The 23,391-nt window shown below is 38.8% G+C and overlaps 2 protein-coding genes across 2 annotated transcripts in view; both read left to right on the top strand.

The window, feature by feature from the left end:
- Positions 1-23,391, top strand: part of MAGI2 (membrane associated guanylate kinase, WW and PDZ domain containing 2) — a 1,931,490-nt gene that overhangs the window by 1,472,554 nt on the left and 435,545 nt on the right. The window lies entirely within an intron of this gene.
- On the top strand, positions 23,000-23,302 carry LOC102815634 (prothymosin alpha-like). The gene has a single exon (XM_006834351.1). The coding sequence runs from the start codon at positions 23,000-23,002 to the stop codon at positions 23,300-23,302; it is 303 nt and encodes a 100-aa protein (XP_006834414.1).

Here is a 23,391-nt window from a genome sequence, read left to right on the forward strand (position 1 = left end):
GTCCCTAAGTATGATATTAATTTGTTATTAATGTGTTGTGGAATTATGTTAGTATTTCATTTCTTGAGCATGTATGTCTAATAGTCCCTGGACTCCCTTTCATCTGACTCTAAAGTGTCCACAAATACTCCAGTAGCACTAGCTGGCTGTTTCTTGTCTCTCCAGCTGGTTAATTCGTCATTCCTTTCCTTTGACTCATGATTCTAAAACACCAATTGAAAAAAGTGTGTTTCACACTGTCCTCCAAATGAGTGATAATTAAAGATATCAAAGTAAATGCCCTGCATTTTGCAACCAAATGTTGCAAAGGAAGCTGACTGGTTGTATAAAAGAGATGCATTAAACCAGGTTTTGAAATCAATTAAAGGAAGCAGTGAGACTTTCCAGTTGATCAATAAAATAAAATCTATTTTTTTTTGCCTCTTTGAAGAACACATTTTAAATCAACAGTATTTTTAATGCAGGTTTTATTTACCTATCTGAGATTGTATCACCATAATGTATCCTTGTATAGTATTGGGTATCTCCTGTATACATCCTTCACTGGGAATAAAGAAGCTATTAGAGGTTACATTATATATACCTTCATTCTTAGGAAAATCAGGTGATATATAGCATTTCAAAAGTTAAATATATGAATTACTTTCCCTAGCTCTTCTTATAGTGTTTGTATTATTATCTGTTGTACAATATTGCATATATTATTTGGATGAATGATAAAGACTGTGGTATACTTGAGAAGTATACCAATCAAGAAATGCCGAGTTTGGAAAAGAAAACTTTCACATTATTTATCAATATCTAATTTTATTTCTCTAACCATATTATTTAACAATAGCAATATAAATGGTCATGAGTTATAGATCAATGTTTTATTGTTATTTTTGTTAGCAGTATTCAAAAGTTACAGACCTTTTAGTAGGTACCATGCTTTCATTCTGCTGGGGATATAGAGATTTTTTTAAATTTTTTTCAATTCAGTGCTGGTTTGTTGATTGCAGTTAGTTGCAACCCCAGTAACAGAATGAAACTGACCCAGAGGCTTTACTTGGCTATAATCTTTGTGAAGCTAGATTTCCAGTCTTTCTACTGTGGAGCTGCTGAGTGGGTTAGAACAGTCAACCTTTTTATTAGCAGCCACTGAACCAGCAGATGAGTAAGACCCTTTACAGATGAGTAAGACCTATATGTTCTGGTATGGCACTGTGGGTTAATGTGCCAGACTGCAAAGTCATTTGAAGTGCAAGGTTGGTGGTTAAAGTTCACCAGCTGCTCCTCAGAAACCCTACACAGGGTCACTATGGGTCGGAATCGACTCGACGGCACTTAACAACAACAACAACAACAAGACCTATGGAAGCCTTTCTTTGAGCATTCCACTTCAGGAGCTTCATCTTGAATGTTCTAACACCCACCATTTTCATTTGGAAAAGCCTCGATTTTAGCACAACAATGTAAGTCTTTCCACAGTAAAGTGGAATTCGTTCATTTGGTACCTACCTACAGTCTTCTAACCTAGTATCGTATGTGCTAATGTCATGTGGACAGTCAGTAGAATAAAGAATGCATATATTTATTACATCTTGCAATATAGAATTGCAAACATGAAGGGCAATCATTTGTAAATTGTTGTAAAGACCTTTTGTTGTTGTTGTTGTTGTTGCTAAATGCCATCAAGTCAATTTTGACTCATAGCAATCCTGTATAGGGATTCCTTGGAGCAGCTGATAAGTTAGAACTGCTGATATTGTGGTTGGAAGTCCAGTGCTTATCTTACAGCACCACACCAGGTAAATGCCTCTAAGTCCCACTGCCACTGAGTTAGTTCTGACTCATAGCAACCCTGTATACAGTTTACAAGGTGCGGCTAGTGAATTTGAACTGCTGACCTTGTGGTTCCAACCAACCTTGTGGTTTTGTCCCACAGAGTCATACCAGGATACATATGTTTTAATAATAATATTGTGGCAATTCCTGTGTTAATTTATGAATACAAAATATGTCTAATGAGTGCTTGTTGTTAAATACTGTCAAGTTGATTCTGACGCATGTCAACCCTGTATGGGGTTTCCAAGGAGCATCTGGTGAGCTTGAACCACCGAACTTGCAATTCAAATGACGTTGCAGTCCAAAGCATTAGCCCACAGCGCCACACTAGGACTTAATTCATTGGATCAGGCTGTGTGGAGCCTAAGCCTATTATATCAAGAATCCAAGGCAGTCCCATGTTATCACTTCTTGTAAGATGACTTCCAATGTAAAAAACAGTATTTAACGCAAACCTTTCTTGTCTGTCTTACTAATCTTCTAACATAGAGATACAACACGCATACATCAGACAGCAGTGCTTTGTACTTCACTAGTTATTAAGGTGTATGTTCTTCAAATAAAGGGCTGCTGCTAGTAAACCAAACCAGACCAAACCAAATCCACTGTTGTCATGTCAGTTTGGACTCATAGCAATTCTAGTAGAACTGCCCTCAAAGTATTTCTAAGGTTGTCAATCTTTGCAGAAGCAGACTGCCACATGTTTCTCCCATGGAGCAGCTGGTGGGTTAGAACAGCTGGCCTGTGGTTAGCAACTAAACGCTTAAGCACAGTTCCTTTCCTGTTGCTGGTTGTTGTTAAGTTCTGTCAAGTTGGTTCTGACTCATAAAGACCCTGTTTAGTGTTTCCAAGGAGCTGTGGTGAGTTTGAACTGCCAACCTCTTGATTAGCAATCCAGTACTTATCCTACAGTGCCACACCAGGACTCCATTGCTGCTGGGAGACCCCTTGTAATTATTGAATTGAATATTGGCTGTAACCCTAAAAATAATTATCATCATTATCTGCTCATTCCTAGTCTGGTATTTCCAAAACCTCTGTTGTAGCTGATCCTGGTTCTGATGTTTTACTTGTCTCTTCAGAATGTGTTTTGTGACTTTTAACATGTGGAAAGTAAGGTTGAGTGCTAATATGGGTATAAGGAACTGAGGTGGTTAGACCTTTAGTATGAGTTTTTATATTTATCTGTCTAGGAATTAGGCTGTGTTTACTATTTGCTATAGCAGCAGGTTTCAGAGGCTAACATTTTATCTGGTGTCCTTGTTTTGGGGCGCCTCTGTCGTCTTTGTGCTTCTCTTTTGTTGTTGTTTAGTGCCATTGAGTTAGTTCTGATTCACAGTGATCCTGTATAGGGTTTCCAAAGAGCAACTGGTGAGTTTGAACCATGGTTCTGGGAGACCTCTTGTAATTAATTATTGAATTGAATAGTGGCTGTAACCCTAAAACCACAGTTCAAACTGACATTAAGGTCCAGTGCTTATTTTACAGCACCATACCTGGAGACTCCTTAGACAAAGTATGAGCCCTCTAGTTCTTTTCAACGGCAGTCTCCTATTTACATTAGCAGAAAGCCTCATCTTTCTCCTTCAGAGTGGCTGGTGGTTTTGAATTGCTGACTTTTCAGTTAGCAATCCAGTGCTTATCTTACAGAGCCATCGTGGCTCCTATTATATTATTATAAAAGAGCTCTATTAATATGGTGATGTGTGTAGTGGTTACAAGTTGGGCAGCGGCTCCACAGGAGAAAGATGAGGTGATCTGCTCCAGTAAAGATTTACAACATCAGAAACCCTGTGCAGGGTCACTATGAGTCGGAACTGACTCCGTGGTACTTAACAAAAACAACAATGACGCTGAGGAAGGGGAAATGTTCTACAGTCCTACGATTAGGTCTCAGTTGTTTTGTGAGCCAGTGGCCCTGGGCTGTGATCTTCACTACTGCTTCTTAGCTGTTTTTCCATAGGATAAGCACTGGGTTGCTAACCACAAGGTTGGCAGTTCAAATCCAGCAGCTGCTTCTTGGAAATCCTATAATGGGTTGCTGTGGTTCAGAGCCAACGCCACCACATTTAACATGGCGAGAAAGGAATGCTAGGACAAGATGGAATTGGGTATTCCACCACCACCCCCCCACATCAATTAACCAAAACCCACTGCCTTGAAGTCAACTCCAATTTCTAGTAACCCTACGAGACAAAGCAGAGCCGCTCTGTAGGGTTTCTGAGGGTGTAAATCTTTATGGAAGCATACTGCCTCATCTTTGTCCCATGGATCAATTTGTGAGTTCAAACCTCTGACATTTCAGTTAGCAGCCCAGATTTAACCCACTGTGCCACTAGGGCTTCTTCCACATTGGTTGTTGTTGTTAAGTGCTATCAAGTTGGTTCCAACTCATAATGATACTGTGGGGTTTTGTGAGGAGCAACTGGTAAGTCTGAACCACCGACCATGGGTTTGAAGTCCAGTGATTATAGAGTGCCACATATTGTTTCACTTGTGCCCCAGTGCTTTTTCCTATACTTCCCAGGAACGGCTGGTGAGTTTGAGTCACTAATCTTGCGGTTCAAACCTACTACCCTGAGGTCGAGTGCTTATCTTACAGTGCCACACCAGGACTCCAGGACTAGGCGCTGATAAAATAGCTTCTCTAGAGGCCAGGCCTCTGTTAAGGGGAACAGAATTCTCTGGGCAAATATCAGTCTGGTTGCTTTTCTTCTACCTCTGCTAGAGCGCAAAAGAATTTATCTCCAATCTTCACAGTGAGAATTTAATGGAGCCCTGGAGGTAAAGAGCCCTGGTAGGATGCTTTAGGATAAGCACTGGACTGTTCAAACTCACCAGCTGCTCCTTGGAAACCCTATACAGGATTGCTATGAGTCAGAACCATTTCTCTGTATCTGTTTACCGCTCCCATTTTGTAGGGTGGCTCACCCTAAGACCTAAGTTCTTTAATGGACTAAGAAGAGTTCTCTGGTTTCAGTTTTTCAGTTGTTGTCTTGTGAGATTGGTTGCTTCCAAGCTATTTTCACATTGAATCTGAAACTAGGAGTGTTGTCCTCATTGCCTTCATGTCAAAAGAAAAGATGTGCTTTTTCAATTTGTTTTTGCTCAAATTATATTTCTCTCTGTATTTACCCACTTCATTCTTCATGTACTACAGTCATAGCCTTACTAGAAAATTATTCATAATTTAGTTAGTCATATCTTACATAACTGGCTCAAACTGATGCCACTAATAGTTTTCTATTTCAAGTGATTGTAAGGTGGTATACACAAATCATAAAGAATCAAAACTGTTTTACTTCTTTCTAGTTGCATTTATTTCTCCTAATTGTCATGATGGCTGCACCCATATTACATAATTCCAAAAGGTATAACAATATTAATAATTACATGCATATCAAGTCTAACAAAAAAGTGAGAAAGAAATTGATAATTCAAACTTCAAGACAATTTTAAGTAACATAATATTCCAATATTTTTAAGTATCTTTTTAAAAAACTCATCTGTATATTCTAAATATCTCAATATGTTCTATAACTACAGACATTACTTGAAATGAAAGTTATCCTCCATCACAACAAAGGTAAATAGTCAGTACTTTAAACTGAATATGCCTAATTATGTAGGTTGCTTTAATGATTTCGAAAATTTGTGAATATGATCTCCATAGCTTCATTATTTTCACATACTATGTATTAGTTCTAAATAGTATTCCTATTTGTGGAAGCTGAGTGGATACTTACATTATTCGTCACTTTCAGTTCATACTTTGTAAGTAAATGTACAAGTTGCCATATCACGTCTTCCAGTGTAGATTCTGTAAATCCAAATTATAAATGACTGAGATTAAGATGCTGCTTATGACTACAGCATTACTAGCAATGCCAGTATCTTATATAAATCATATTTTATAATGGAATACTAATATTTAGTTAGTGTAATTAAGCAAAGTCATGTTATTGTAAATCTACAGTCAAGAAAACATTGATTGATTTTCTTAATGATGATGAGCAATGCTTTCATTGTTGTTGTTAAGTGCCACTGAATTGGTTTCAACTCATAGCAACCCTGTATAGGGTTTCTGAGGAGTAACTGGTGAGTTTGAACCACCAATCTTGCAGTCCAGTGCTTCATCCTATAGTGCCACACATTCTCTGTAGGCCTGCATTCTTGATGCTTAATTCCACACCCATTTATGCAGTTGGGAGTACTGGAGGCAGCATGTGGAAAACAATCTACCTTCAATCCAGGGGTTGTTATTTGTTGTTAAGTGTTGTCGAGTCGATTCTGACTCATAGCGACCCTACATAGGGTTTCCAAGGCTGTAAATCTTTACAGGAGCAGAAAGCCTCATCTTTCTTCCGCAGAACCGCTGGTAGTTTCCAACTGCTGACCTTGAGATTAGCAGCCCACTTCATAAACACTACGCTATACACACATAAAGCATATGAAAGGACAACTTAGCAGTCAACCACATACTGTGAAAGGATCAACAACAAGGAATAGGAGAAGTTGCAGAGTGAACTCTATCAGCAGCAGCCACATGGCGTGTCACATTGACATTAGTGTTGTACTTCTGGCACCTATTCTCTGTCAGCCATCAGCAGGTAGATAGGAATTCCAACAATCAGTAGCAGGAGAGAGTTTACATAGCTTAAAACAAACAAACAAACAAAATACCCTGACTTGAATAGCTTTTGACCACTATAGCTGACTTTACCCTTTTGTACCACATAATTCTGTCTCTTATAAATTCAGTTTTAAGATCACAGGTTGAATATACTCAAACATGAGAAAAAGGTACAGCAGTAGCATCATAGCACCTAGAGAGTTAACATTTATTGAGTGCTTCGTATGTGGTATGAACTGGTCTAAGTTCTCAACAATCCTTATCGTGTTTATTTTCCTCTCTCTAGTCATAGGAGGCAGACTGTGTTAACTTTATAGATGAAACAACTCTGACTAAAAAAGGAACAGACATTACTGAACATGTCACACATTACTGAGTATATCATGTGTTATTACATGTCACACATTGCATGTGTATCATGTGGTATTGAGAGGAGGGAGAAAATTTAACCCAATCTTGACTGTACATCTCATGTTCCAAACCTTTACTCAAAATCCGTTCCATAAATTTAGAATTCACAATCTGTAATGGTCCAGATGAGACCCTGAGACTCATTAATGGAGAAAAATAAAAGGCCCCACAAGAAAGTCTCCTCACTAACTCCTGTTTGCTACATTATTGCTGTAGGGCACTCGACAATGTGAGGTCATGCTGGTACACACAACACTATGAGACAAAGCTTGAGACCAAAACATTCTGAACTACTGTCTCAGCTGCCTACCAAGTTCAAGGTGACCCTGGACAACATGGCCACCAAGAATAAGACCTGAAAATTCTTGTGTTGTTAATGTTAATATAAGAATGTTGGCATTTTGGAGCAGTAGAGACAGTGAGAAAAAAAATGGGCCTACTCAACATCTTCATTTATTTTATCTATAAAATGGGCAGATGGACCGAGAGTCTCTATCTACAGCAGCACAGATAACTTAGTCTAGTGTTTCCTGATAGACACCAAATCATAAGCACTTAGGAACATATTAAGAAGTCCTAAAGTTGCTAACTAGAAATATAGCTGTCACTGTGTCACTGTTCATAAAGAGAAGGAAAATAGCTCATGAAAAAAGTATAAAATGTACAGTTGAACAGCTGTGAATTTTGTACAAATGTTTTGGGATTTTTTTTTTCCACCTGTTTTGTGAAATTATGTCTGCTGGGTACATTTTGGTTATAATGGCAGTTACACAATTTGTTTAACTAGCTAGTCCAGAAGACACGATTTCCTGAGACAGTTTTCATGCAAAGCTGCCTCCTCTGGCACAGACAGATAAAATGGTGGTGGGGACTGGCAGATGTGATTTTCACGTAAAGGTTTTACACATTTTTTCATGTGATGTCACAGCTGCCACCATAAAAGATTGCTTGAAATTATGAAAAAGACTACATAATATTTTGAAATTATGAAAAAGACTACATAATATTTTAAATGTAACATGCAATGTAAAAAGAAAACCACATTCATTTCATGGCTAATGGTGAGCGTTGGGCATGTTATAGCAAGTCAGAAAGTGGTTAGAAAGGATTTTGACTCAAAAATAAAAAAATGTTTCATTCCTCTATGCCTTTAAATATTTCTCTAAATTTTGCATGAGAAAGTCTTCATAACTTTAGAATTTTTTTTAAGTCAGCATGAATGGAAAATATTTTCAATGAAAAATAAACAGAAAACAATACTCTTCTAATTTTTTGTTTGTTCTTAGAGAAAATGTATCATATTGAAACTTCTATTTTCAAATCATTTTGTTTTCCCCTCAATCTTCAAAAACTAGAAAGTTTTGTGATGCTTATTTATACAGAACACCCTTTCCTTAACTTACAAATCAGTGTGATTAAGTTGTTGTTGTTAAGTGCCATCGACTTCCTTCCTGCTCATAGTGACCTTGTATAGGGTTTCTGAGGAGCAGCTGGTGAGTTTGAACCTCTGGCCTTGCAGTTCAAACTAACCTTATGGTCCAGTGCTTATCCTACAGCACCACACCAGGACTCCTCTCTATACGAGTTCTAAATCTGTAAATAGGATTTGGATAAATTAATACCATTTTTTTCATGAAGATCAAAGACTACAGCCTTCAGTGTGAATTACACCTCAACATAAAGAAAAGTCCTCACAACGAAACCAGGAAGGAACAGCATGATAAATGGAGACAAAAATCGAAGTTGTCAAGGGTCTCATTTAATTAGATCAATAATCATTGCCCATTTAAGCCACAATCATAAAATCAAACCATGTATTACAGTCGGCAAATCTGTTGCCAAAAGGACCTTTTAAATTTTTTTAAAAAGCAAAGATATCACTTTGATAACTAAGTAGCACCAGACAGAAGGCATAGTATTTTCAATCACCTCATATATATGCGAAATCTAGGCAATGATAAAGGAAGACCAAAGAAGATTTGACACATTTTAATTATGGTATTCATGAAGAATATTGAATATACCATAAGACAAACAAATAAATAAAGGACAGCCAGAACGTTTTTGAGACGTGAGAATGATATGACTTAGTCTCACTTTGTACGTGTTATCAGGAAGACCCAGTCGAAGGAGAAGGACCTCATGCTTGGGAAATCAGTGAGACAGATTGACAAAGTGGCTGCAACAATGGATGCAAACAAACCTATAATTGTGTAGATGGCACTGGCCTAGGCCACATTTTGTTCTGTATTATAGAAGGTCACTGTAAGTTGGAGCTGACTTGATGGCCCCTGACAACAATTTGTATCACTCCGTGGTCAAAGGTGTGGGCTGTGGAGTTGCACATTATGCGCTTCCTGCAGATTTCCAGCTAGTAAGATGATGGGCAGGCCTATTACTGAGGAAGAAGTTGGAGAAGAGAGCAGGAGCAAGGAGTAGGGAAAGAAGAGAAGGAAAGAGAAAGGAACGTATATTGAGCGCTAACTACATACCTGGGAGTTCGGTGACTCCAAACAATAAGCACTGGACTGCAAGTCACAAGGTCTGCAGTTTGAGCCACCAGTCACTCTATGAGAGAAAGATGAGACTTCCTGCTTCCACAAAGATTTAAAGCCTGGGAAACCCTCTATTTAGGGTTGCTATGAGTTGGAACTGACTTTATGACACTTAGACAATTACATGCCAAGTATTATTCTAAGTACTTTATAGTTACTGGCTCATTTAATCATCAAAAAAAAAAAAGTCTGAACTCTTATTAATACCATTTTATGTATCAGTCAACTGAAGGATAGCTAACCTTTTACAAGTACTAAACAATAGAGCCAGGAATTAAGCCTTGCAGCCTTGGTGGCATAATGGTTAAGCACTCAGCTGCTAACTGAAAGGTTCATGGGTCATACCCACCAGCTGTTCCTCAGGACAAAGATGTGGCAGTCTGTTTCTGTGGCCATTACAGCCTTGGGAACCCTCTGGCTCCTTAGGCTTGCAGTCAATCAGAATTGGCTCAGTGACAATGGGTTTGGTTTTAGGTATTCTCATTCCAGACCTGGAGCTTAGCACTGACCACAGCTATGTAATAAATACTAAAAAAAGTTAGTTATTTTTATTTTGACTGTCCCAATAACATTGATAAGACCTTTCCTGTTGTTATTGCTTTCTTTTCCAGTACTCTCATGATCACAGTGTACCCCTGAAAGTGAATAATTCTTAGGGAAATTATTTTATTTGGGGAGAAAAATCATACAACTTAATCTCATGTTTGAAGAGTGTGACCTTTAATACAAATAGTGTTTCCTTTTAATTCTATATGTGTATTGAAATTGATAAAGTGAGGACTACATAGTATGCTGTTTCCATGAAAGTTGATGTATCAGGGCATTTTCTCAAGATGTTATTTTTGTCATAACTATCTATAGTTCTGCTAACCAAAAGGTCTGTGACTTAAACCTACCAGCTGCTCCTCAGGAGAAAGATAAGACTATCTGTTTCCATAAATATTTATAGTCTGCCAAACTCTAAGGAGCAGCTCTACTGTATCCTATAGGATATCTATGTGTCAATATCAACTAGACAGCAGTGGGGTTTTATCTCAGATGACACTCACAATATTTATAGATGAAGACACCATATCTCTGAGGCATTAAGGGAGTTCCCTAAGGACATATGACTAGCCAAACTAAACCCGTAGTGATGCCATGCAGTGCTAAGAAAGGCAGGAGGGTCCATTCAATAAAGAGGTTCTATTTTTATATTAATATGTTCAATGTTTATACTTTACAAAGTATGTTTCCTGTATTTATAAAACAAACAAAAATCAGTTAATGTCAGTTTCTTAGTTGAACAAAAGCAATAAGTACATTGAATTAAATATCAGGCCCTCCATATTCTGGTGTGACAATGTAGGATAAACACTGGACTGATAATCACAAAGTCAGTGGTTCAAACCCACCAGCTGCTCCTTAGGAATCTTACACAGGGTTGCTATGCATCAGAACTGACTTGAGGACACTCAAAACAGCAACAACAACAACATCTCTACATGAATTAAAATCAAATATTGAAATAATAGCACCTTTTCTGAACTAATAATTTATTTATATTTTATTTCCTTCCACCTGACCCAGACCAGTTGGATTGCTTGTGGCATCAAGTCATAAGGCCTTATAAGACATATATGTATTACTCAGATACCAGTAATAAGTGAGGAATCTCCTAATTCCAAACACATGTTCTGTATGTTGTTGCTGTTAAGTGTCATGGAATCAGTTCTGACTCATAGCAACCCTCTATAGGGTTTCTAAGGAGCAGCTGGTGGGTTTGAACCAGTGCTTAACCCTGTATAAGGTTAGCAAACATGTGCTTATCCTACAATGGCACACCAGGACTGCATGTTCTTTCTTTATACTACATTGTAATTTCTGGTCATTTATATTGAGAATTCATATTCAGCCCCTATGTGCTACTCACTTCTATAAATTTCCATTGTTGTTAGGTACCATCAAGTCAGTACAGACCCATAGTGATCTTATGCACAGCAGAACGAAACACTGCCCAATCCTGGGCCAACCTCACTTCTGTTGCCACACTTGAGTCCATCAATGCTGCTACTTTGCAAATCCATCTCGTTGGGGGCCTTCTTCTTTTTATCTGACCCTCCACCCTACCAAACATGATATCCTTCTCCAGTGACTGGTGCCTCCTGACAAGATGTCCAAAGTATGAGAGACAAAATTTGGTCATCTTAGCCTACAAGGAGCATTCTGGCTCACTTCTTCCAAAACGGATCTATTGGATCTTTTGGCAGGCAGCCCATGGCACTTTCAATATTCTCCTCCAACACCATAATTCAAAAGCATCAATTTTCTACAGTCTTCCTTATTCACTGTACAGCTTTCGCATGCATATGAGGTTATTGAAAATACCATGGCTTGGGTCAGGAACACCTTAGTCCTCAACCTGGCATCTTTGCTCTTCAACACTTTAAAAAGGTCTTGTGCAGCAGATTTGCCTAATGCAATATGTCGTTTGATTTCTTAACTGCTGCTTCTGTGAGTGTTGATAGTTGATCCAAGAAGAATGAAGTCCTAGACAACTTCAATCTTTTCTCCATTGATAAGAATGTTGTTTATTGGTCCAGTGGTGAGGAGTTTTGTTTTCTTTACATTGAGATGTAATCCATATCGAAGGCTGTGCTCTTTGATCTTCATCATTAAATGTTTTAAGTCCTCTTAACTTTCAGCAAGCAAGGTTGGATCCTCTGCATATTGCAGGTTGTTAATAAGTCTTCCTTTAATCCTGATGCAATATTTTTCTTCATATATCAGCTTCTTGGATGATTTGCTCAGCATACAGCTTGAATAAGTATGGTGAAAGAATACAACCTTGTCACACACCTTTTTTTAATTTTAAAACATTCAGTGTCCCCATGTTCTGTTCGAACAACTGCCCTTGGTCCAGGTACAGGTTCCTCGTGAGTACAATTAAGTGTTCTGGAATATGCATACTTCACAATGTTGTCCATAGCTTTATGATCCACACAATGGAAAGCCTTTGCATAGTCAATAAAGCACAGGTAAACATCTTTCTGATAGTCTCTGCTTGCAGCCAAGATCCATCAGACATCAGCAATGATGTCCCTCGTTCCATGGCCTCTTCAGAATCCGGCTTGAACCTCTGGAAGTTCTCTGTCAATGTATGATTGTAGCCGTTTCTGTATTACCTTTAGCAAAACTTTACTTGCATGGGTTATCAAAGACATTGTCCAGTTATTTCCACATTCCATTGGGTCACCTCTCTTTGGAATGGGCACAAATATGGATCTCTTCTAATTAGTTGGCCAGATAGTTGTCTTCCAAATTTCTTGGCAGAGATGAGTGAGTGCCTCCTATGCCGCCTCACTTTCTTGAAAGATTTCAATTTTTATTCCATCAATTCCTGATGCCTTGTTCTTTGCCAATTCCTTCAATTCAACTTGGACTTCCTCCTTCAGTATCATTGGCTCTTGATCATATGCTACCTCTTGAAACGGTTGAACATGAACCATTTCCTTTTGGTACAGTGACTGTATATTCCTTCCATCTTCTCTTGATGCTTTCTGCATCCTTCAGTAATTTGCACAGAGAATCTTTCAATAATGGAAGTCAAGGCTTGAATTTTTTCTTCAATTCCCCCAGCTTTGAGAAATGCTGTGTGTGTTCTTCCTCTTTGGTTTTCTGATTCTAGATCTTTGCACGTTTTATTGTAATATTTGGCTTTATCTTCTCAAGCTGATCTTTGAAATTTTCTCTTGAAGAACTGTGTTAGTCTTTTGCCCACCCAGGGACTCTGTGAAAGGCTTAGGCAAAAGCAGACGCCACAATCCTACACCACGTTGCAAGGCACAAAAGAAAGTGACATGCAGAGAGACAGCAATATGAGGAACACTGCCTCTGATTCCTCATCATCCTGTGGCGAGATGGCAGAAATGGTCACAACTGGAAACAGCGTGCTCCCCTACACAGACCATGTGCTCTCCTTTTACTCTATCTTTTTTTGTGACAGTTATAATGGGAACTGAAGAATGGCCAGGCTAAGGCAGGAAGACGGTCTGACTGTAAAGGCCTATTTCTCAAGGGAGTTGCAGACAACCTACTTGAGCTGGAGGTGAATATTAAGAGTATCATTTAGAAGGGGGGAAAAGGGTATATAAACAAAAAATCAGTAAGAATTTTATTCTTTTACTGGCAGTGTAGTAGTTACAAATCGGGCTGCGAACCGCAAGGTCAGCAGTTCAAAAAACTACCAGCTGTTCCGCTGGAGAAAGATGAGGCATTCTGCTCCTGTAAAGATTTACAGCCTTGGAAACCCTATACAGTGTCACTATGAGTTGGAACCAACTCCAAGGCACACAGCCACCACTGTCAAAAGGAATACATCTGAATGGAAAATTGTTTTCTATTTTCTATAATAAAAGTAACATTGATACCATTATTTACCACTAGTGTTTTAACAGATAACTAGGTGAAATGATATTAAAATGTCATTGTTATGTGCCATAAAGTCATTTCTGCCTAATAGCAACTCTGTATAGGGTTTCTGAAGAGCAACTGGTAGGTTTGATCTGCCAGCCTTTTGGTTAGCAGTCCAGTGCTTATCCGACAGTGCCATGCTCAACTAATTGTATAGTAAAATAGTAAAAGTGGATTAATCACAGAAACTTTATTATCAGCTTTCATATGTTTAATAAGTAAGATGAACCAGATAAATAAGATGAATTTTTAAATTGTCACCCCAAAAAATTAAAAATTCTGTTCTGTGGCTGAGAAGCTTGACTGTAAAAGCGTAAGGAAAGCTACTGGATGGGATAAATCAATAAAATTAGTCTTGTATTAATCTCATCTAAAAGAAAGTTATCATTAGGTAAAGCTAATTAAGCATTATTGATTGAATTTATCATGACATAAAGGTCTTAGTTCAGATTTTCACTAAATACAACATTCATATATGAAGCCTGACAAAGTCCCTCATTCTATTCTTACTCTACTTTATCAAATTTTAATTGGACATCAAAACATGTAAATATATTTTTAGGTAGATAAAACTCAATATCTATTAGTCAACCTTGTAAGGTAGGCTTCCATTTATTAAGCACTTGACATGTGTTAGGCAAACTCATGTAATCATCACCATAGTCCTTTATAAACTAGCGTAGTGGATTAAAAAATGGGCTGCTAACTACAATATCAGAAGTTCGAGTCTACTAGTTGCTTTTTGCTCCCATAAAGATTTACAGCCTTGGAAACCCTATTTTTTTCCATATACAGGGATGTTATGGGTCAGAACTGACTTGAGGGCATATAACCACCATAACGCTTTATTGTATTATATTCTTTTTAATATTATATTTATTATAAATTGTGATTATATTTATTATATATAATATATTATTTTAATATATTTATATTATTCCTACTTATTAGACAATGAATCTGAAACTTAAAAAACAAAGTCATCTTCCAAAGGTCAAGAAGTTAGTCCGTTGTAAAACTAGAGTAGTAGCCCAGGATAGGAATTAAGAAACTTTACACTTCAAGTTATACTTGAATCAGAGTCTTAACATTGCAGTAATGGTTTTTAAAAAATTAAATGTATCTAATGGTTTAGCTTTAAATATTTTCATATATTTTATCTTATATATTCTTCAAGACAATCTTCTGAAATAAGCAAATATTTACAATTGGTGTTCAAAGATTTGAGGGAATTTCACAAAAGTCATCAGTGCTAGATTTAATCTTCAAATGTGGCTTAAACCCCAAATGTTGGTTTGGTCAAAAAAAATGGAAGAGATTGACAACTAAGGCTCAGTTTTAGTGACTTTCTCTTTGGTGACACCCGGGAGGTACATATGAAACTGATGACATGAGGGAATGCTGGTGGCTCCTATTTCTCACAGCCCGGATCCCAGAGTCCTGAGTGTGAAGGTCAATGTAGCACACAGAGTGGGATACTAACGGTTGACTTTTATGTGGGTGTCAAGGGGACGGTCCCTCACTAGCACTCAGGGTTCCTCATATCACAAGGAACGTCTAGCTGAACATGTGACATATTTTCAGCTCTTGTTGCCACATCGGACCTCAGGTCTGAACATTACCTATACTCAGAGAGTCCTCTTCAGAGTTTGAGAAGGCAAGACTTGCAAATTTTAGTGTTATTGAATATTGACCCGGTCTCACTCACTATAACTTTACTTTTACTCACAAATATTATTGCAGAATCACCTTTTTATTATGAAATTTTCCAGAGATATGTCCCATATTCAGTTTCCAGAGTTGCTAAGAACAGATAATTTAGAAAAATTAAAACTTGGACTAACACTACGAGAAGCTGAACAACAACCCTGGGAGAAGACCCTTCTGGTATTAAAAACAAAGCCAGATTTCCTGGCTTCTCATGTTTTTAATACCATCTCATTTCTTACTTCTTTCAATAAAAACACTCACAAGCACATATATTTTCCATTGGATCACATTTAGTCACTACCTACGTACATCATCATTGGGTTGTTTTAAAAAAGTAATCAAATATATAAAAATAATTTTCTACATTTTCACATTTTGTATTCAGAAAATCAGCCGGCAATTCAGGATGCTGTGTAAGTTTCCAGTTTCACAATTTAAAGTGATAAAAAGAAAGGAGATTCACATGACTGACTTATACTACAGATCACTAAACATAGCACATGGAGTCCTGGTGTGACGCTGTGGGTAATGCATCAAACTACAAAGCCATTTGCACTGTAAGGTTGGCAGTTCAAGCTCACCAGCTGCTCCTCAGAAACCCTAAACAGAGTCGCTATGGGTCGGAACCGACTCAATGGCACTTGACAACAACACATGTGCATAAAAGCAATTCCATTTGAAAGATAAGACTGTATTTGTGACCATTCCAGGTAAATCAATGCATCTGCCCCTCACTGAGAGTTATACAACAAGTTATTTATCCTCTATGAGGAGCAGATAACTTAAAGCATATAACATGATTAGCTGAAGGTTTCATGTATAGTATTTGCTTGAGGGATATTGGTTCCCTTCTCTCTCCATCATCCCCCATTTTTTCCTCTAAACTTTTATTTGCAAGGCTAGTATTCATTCTTTCCATAGATTGTGGCAGCTACTAGACAAAATTTTAATCTGATCAGGAACTAAAGAGCTTTTGATGTACACAAAATAGAATATTTTCCAAAATATCCAACATTGCAGTGTTCATATTCTTTATCGTTTCATTATGGAAAATACAAACTTGGCTCAAAATAGGGGCATAAATTTAACCAACCTTGCATGTATATTATGGAAGGAAGCAGATCAGCTATTTGACATATTATCTCCCATTACAGTAGTAACATGAAACTGTCATCTACTCAGTATGAAGCTTTGTTCTTCCAGAAATGGCATGCTTATGGCATCCAATGGTAACTGTGTAAAACTCTACAACAATACTATCTCAAAGAAGCAGTTTATTGAAAGCTGTCAATGAAACCACTATTACTACCTTCTTTGCTCTTGGTTCTGCTGAACGCTGGGTCTCTACTCCCACTACTTCCTGCCCATCCTTTCCTACTTTCCCTAGTGCCTGTCTCCTCAGAGTTACAGTTCCTCCCACCTCCACACCCCCCACATCCCCACCCCACCCACACACACGCACAGATCCCACAGTTGCTTATTAGTGAAAAAGCAATGAAAAGTTCTGTTCAGAGTCTAGGAATACAAGCAATAGGTCTTTTTTAACCCTAAGATTTTGTTGTTAAGTGCACTGAATCGGTGCCAACTCATAGCGACCCTGTATAGGGTTTCTAAGGAATGAGCTAGTGGGTTTGAACTTCTGAACTTGTGATTATCAGTCCAATGCCTATCCTACAGCACCACAATGAGATCATCAAAATTATTATATCTATTTTATCTTGCTTTCCAGCCCCTCCTGCATCACTTTCTAGTATGTAAAAGGAATAGCAATATATTTGATATCCCCTGATTTGAGCAATCATAAAAACTCAGTTCTTGTTGTGTGCTATCCATTCAGTTCCAACTTACAGGGACCCTATGTAGGGCTACCAGCTGTTCTGCGGAAGAAAGATGAGGCTTTCTGCTCCCATAAAGATTCATAGCCTCGGAAACCCTGTACAGGGTCGCTATGAGTCAGAACCAACTCCACGGCACATAATAACAACAACAACAACAATGTAGGGCTTACTAGAGTGACTGGTGGGTTTGAACTGTCAAGCTGGTGGTTACCAGTCCCATACTTATCCTACAGTACTACACCAAGTCTTGTTAAAGACTCAGTAGTCAAGAATAGGAGTCCTGGTTTGGCTCTGTAGGATAATCACTAGACCCCAAGGTTGATTTGAACCTCAAGGTGATGGTTCAAACCTGCCGGCTGCTACTTGGAAACCCTCTCCAGGGTCACTGTGAATCAAAGCCGAGTCGACAGCACTTAACAAGTCAAGAACAATATTTTTTATTTTTCCTCACCTTTGAATAACAGCTATGGATACCTGTAGAGTTCTGATATTAATGGAATTAGAATTGTCTCCATTTACTGTTGATTTTCAGACTGCCACAATCTTGCTGCCAATATTGACCATCTCATCCCTCACTAAACCTCTTTCCCTGACTGCCTTTCCTGGATAATCCCAGATATCAGTGATGCTGCCTTCATGATCCTCCAGTGTTCTGAGTGTCCTTGGTAATTCTCTGACTCTTCTTGGAGTCAGGCCATTAAGTATTCTTGTATCCACAGCTATGCATGTCTACCATAATATATGAGGGCATATGTATGCACAAGTATACAATGTTTAGTCATATTTTTTGTAGTTCAGTGAATCTAAGCTATGTTATTACAGTTTTAAACCTCAGAAAGAATTTATTAAGAACTAGCAATAGAGTTCAACATAACATATATTAACTATTTTCATTCTTCCCTAAACATTGAACTGTGTATTTCTCTGGACTATGGTACAATTCTGAATCATCTTCTTACTCCCAGACAAGCACATAACCTAGGATAGCAGAGGGAGCTGAAATGACTATGATTTCTAGACAGCAGCACAACTTTCCTGTACGGTTGATAGAGTGACGCTCATCTTATCCTCCCAAGTACAGGAATAAGCTACCTCCTCCTGAGTGGAAACTTGCAAAGCTGCATTTGCCTGTGATGTCAGAGTAAGAATGGAAGTAGGAAGATAAGTCATATTAGATCTTCAAGCAATGCCTTGAACTATACTTCCAATCTTATAGCTTCTCATCCTTACCTCTCCACCTCCTCCTCCTACCTCTTGCTCTCTCACAAGCTCAGTGCATGCAGGTGTTCATCTGTTAGCCCTATACTCCAGCTAGCCACAATTGACTATCCCTGAGCACCTTTTATCCACAATTATCTTCCTAAAATGCCCCTCTTTTCACCTGCAACTACATCCATTCTTCAAGAATCTGTTAAATTGTCACTTCCTTTTCCTGAACCTTCAGGCTAAGGTGTCTTTTCTTCCTTTGGATAATTGAATGGGGCATATCTCAGTTTCAGCACTTTCTACTTTTGTTACATTTTTCTAGCTTCTTCCATGGTGAACAACTCAGCCCAAGTTTATAACTGAAAGCTCTGCATCCCATGAAACACCTTTGTCTGAAGCAAACTGTGATGCTTGGTCGCCCAACTTGTGTGTTATCCCCATTGGACTGTAAACCCATTTGGTGAAGCAGTAATGTCAAATTTATCTTTGTGACACTGTTTGATGAGTGAATATGTTAATTAGTGAAACTTAAGGATGTAAGCTGTTCAGTCATGGTGCAGGTGGGAGAAGACAGATACCAGTGGAACAGGACTTATTAAACTTGTCTATATTGCAGAACTGCCAGGTTGGCGGTTCAAGATCAACAGCTTCTTCTCAGAAACCCTATATAGGCTCACTTTGGGTCAGAATCGACTTGACAGCACTTAACAACAACAACATTACAGAACGATCCTAAGATAGTGTTTCAATTTTCCTTAAGATAATTCCTCTCCTACCCCTAGGTTTATTACTCACTACTTTCATTCAATCAAGAAACAAAGGTTAAAATGCCTTTGATAGCAATAACTTCCTCTTACATTCAGCAATAACATTTAAGGGAAACCTTTTATGAGAGTAAAAGGGGTGGCAGTGAAACAACGTTTTCAAATGCATACTTAGTGGCTATGAAATTTTTGAAATTGAGTCTATGTATCTCGTAGGTCCTGGGGACTTTCATGGCAGATTACTATTAAGAGTAAAATATCAAGTTTTCTATGACATTAGCCTTATATGTAAAATATACATTGTGAGAAACGTTGTCAATACAGACAAATGCTCAAGTAATCTAATCTGTACCCATGTTAATGAGAGTGAGGATTTTTTTGTTTATTTGTTTGTTTGTTTGATTTTGCAAAATTGGGCACCCAACCTAGGAGACACAGGCAGATGTGCCACATGGCCAGCCTGTAGTTTTATTCCCCTGTCTCAAGAAAGCCCCTCCTCCAGTTCCACAGTCTCCCCTAACTGGCACCCATGGTCTCAGTGACAGGATTCCTAGTCCTAGAACAGATTTCTTTTCTCACCTTCCCTCAGTTCATCCTGCTTACATATCCCTGGATGTGAATCAACAACCTATGCCTGGTCTAGCAATATTGTGCGCCCTTTATTCCTGAAGATGGACCATCTTGAGAATTTCTCACACACACCAAATCCACATTACAGGCCAATGTCTTGACTAAATAGTTAGCATTACTACTAGCAGAGGGGAGAAAGCTTACTTGTCTGAAAATGTACAGAATCAACTCTTTACTGTGAGAGTTTCATAATATCTGAATATTCTTCTTATTCAGCCATGATCCCCGTTCTTCCCACATGAATAGCATGTCCCCAAAGAATACAAAAAAGGAACACATGAATGACTCAGTCTTCCCACTCCCATTCACAAAGCAAACTCACAATTCTCTAAGGTAATGGAGGATAGAGTAAATGGACATTTATAGAAAACAAATTATCACTTAAGTGTTTATAATTGGGAAGAAATCTTACTAGAGCTGGATTTTAATTTATTTTTTTAAAACGTCTCTCCAAGGTAAATTTATTTAATTTTTCCATTTATCCAAAGCTCCTGTTTTAAAATAAAGTATATTTAAAGCATTAGACTTTAAACTTTGTTGTTGTTGTTGTTAAATGCTGTCAAGTTAATTCTGACCCATAGCAACCCTCTATAGAGCTGGTGTGCTTGAACTGCTGACCTTGTGATTCAAACCAACTTTGCAGTCTAGTTCATTAACTCACAGCATCACACAAGAACTTCAGTACTGTTAAAATTCGGGGTTTCAAAGCACAATAAAGTATACACTGTACTATGAAAATGCTATTTTATAATCTCTAATATTTCTGTTTTATCTTCCTGGGTAGCCTACATGTCTAACTGATCTTTATCCCTCTTACAGCCCTTATCATAGTCCTAGCAAAGAGCCCTTATCCTAGTGCCAAACAAACACTTGATGGTTCATGATAGGTAGTACGTAGCACAAGACAGAATCTTTTAAATGACTTTACTCACATTAATTCACTAGACATGCACAACTACTCTGTGAAGTAAGTGTTATTTTTATCTTGACTTTAGTGATTATAAAGAAACAAAACAAAAAAAAAGAATCTGATGTACAAAGCATAAGGGACGTGCCCAGGGTTACATGCCTCGGATTCAGTGGAGTATGATATGAGGCAAACACTGACAACTGCATGGATTAAGTTCCTCATTACATTAGCCTGCCTCTGTAGACACTGTTGGCCCTTAAAGAACCCCTTAGGTTATTATCTTCCCAGTTTCCAAAACATAAGGTCTTTTCCCCTCTTTTTAGTAGAGAAAACTTAATGGACTATTCTCGGGACATGAACTAAAATGAACAAAATAGAGACCAGAAGTGTCACTTACTGTGGCCAGTGCAGTTGCACCCAAGGGGGCAGGAGGTATGAGATGGTAATATACAGACTTCCCTCACCACCCGAATATGGGAGCCAGAACTGAGGTCAGAGTTGGTAGTGGTGGTGGTGGTGGTGTGCCATGGAGTCGGTTCCAACTCATAGCGTAGGGTTTTCTGAGGCTGTAAATTTTTACAGGAGCAGAAAGCTTTATCTTTCTCCCATGGAGCAGCTGGTAGTTTTAAACTGCTGCTGATGAGGTTAGCAGCCTGACTCACTACCAGAGGTCCCTGGGGTCAGAGCTAGCCTAGGGAATTCCAAGCACCCAAGAAAATCATGCTTTCAGATTCTATCAAGGAAGCCTCCAAAGGAACAAGTTTGCATTAAAGGGGTCACATATTAAGCTGACACCATCCAGTCTGCTCTCTCCTAATGCTGAGTAACTGCCTCTCTGATGTCCCCACATCTTTTCCCTACAGTAGTGCTTATCCGTGTGAACACATTTCTGTTGTAATGCAACAGCAAATGCTCCTTAGATCCAAATCTTTCTGCACCAAAGTATGATAATGTCTTTCTAAACACTGGAAAGAGTCCCAGTTTTGAAAAAAAATCCTTATTTCTTTGCCCAGTTGCAGATTGGTTGCATCCCATGAACTGACCCTAATTTCACATAAAGTTCTGACTATTGCAATATCTGTTTTATGGGAGAGTGACAATGGAACCCAGTGAGATATAGCACCTTCTGTGAGTGCTTGCCTCCATCCAGACATTTATTCAACAAATATTTAGTGAACACTGGCTATCACACGCCTTGGAATAATAAGGGGAAACCACCTTGCCACTTTAGAAACATTTTATGTGTGGAACAATCTTCACCCAAAGCTGCTCTCTTCCTCCCCTCTCCCACACTGATCCAAAGATCCTTTTCTAAACTATCAATCAAAATTTACATATTGGTATGGTGGTCATTGGGTACAAAAGACATCTTTCATGACTGCACACTAAAACTGTCCCTCTCTAAGAGCCAGGAGAAGCAAAGTGGAGAAGGGCAGTCTGGGATGCAGAGTAAACACTGGTACTAATGTGTCAGAAATGATGGTCTTGATCAGTCCCAGAAAACCCTTCCTCTGCACACTGGTGGGCTCAGATACATGACTTTCCCCCTCATCTTCCATTCTGCCGCACAGTGAAGGAAGGGGCAATCAAACAGAACGGTGACCTAGAACTAACGATTGCAGTACATCATCCAAATAAGTGTAATTCTCCTCTGTGCTAGTCTAAAATGCCTGATGACACAGCCCTCTTTTAAAAGAAAAATAGCATTTCCTAGTCCTCCCTGAGACCACATACAGAAGAACAGGCTTCCCACATAGGTTTTATTGGGCAAAGAATCTCATATTCAACACCCTTTCCGCACTTTCTCAGCTTCTAACTCAAGATAGTGCAATCCTAGCTGCACACTAGAATTATCTGTGAAGTTCTTTAAAAACTAAGTCCCACTGGCTGCTCTGAAAAGCCATCTTTGCATTGTTCCCGGGACCGGCTCTCTGCTCCCCGCAGCCACCTCCGCCGCGCTCCTTCTTCTCCGCCACTGCGGACTCCGGCACCTCTCTCGCCAGAGTCCCCGAACTCTCGCACTCTTTGTCATTCTCTGTATCAGATCACCTGCGTGCCCCATCATGTCAGACGTGGCTGTGGACACCAGCTCCGAGATCACCACCAAGGACTTGAAGGAGAAGAAGGAGGTTGTGGAGGAAACAGAAAATGGAAGAGAAGCACCCGCTAATGGGAACACTAACGAGGAAAATGGGGAACAGGAGGCTGACAATGAGGTAGACGAGGAAGAGGAAGAAGGTGATGGTGAGGAAGAAGATGGAGATGAAGATGAGGAGGCCGAGGCAGCTACGGGCAAACAGGCAGCTGAAGATGATGAGGATGATGATGTTGACACCAAGAAGCAGAAGACCGACGAGGATGACTAGACAGCAAAAAAGGAAAAGTTAAATTTAAAAAGGCCACCGTGACCTATTCACCCTCCACTTCCCGTCTCAGAATCAAAACGTGGTCACCT

Source organism: Chrysochloris asiatica, unplaced genomic scaffold (genome assembly GCF_000296735.1).
Source record: "Chrysochloris asiatica unplaced genomic scaffold, ChrAsi1.0 scaffold00010, whole genome shotgun sequence".
Taxonomy (NCBI): domain Eukaryota; kingdom Metazoa; phylum Chordata; class Mammalia; order Afrosoricida; family Chrysochloridae; genus Chrysochloris; species Chrysochloris asiatica.

Excerpts from the sequence above, each read along its gene's own strand:
- LOC102815634 (XM_006834351.1), top strand. The coding sequence starts at position 23,000 with ATGTCAGACGTGGCTGTGGACACCAGCTCCGAGATCACCACCAAGGAC.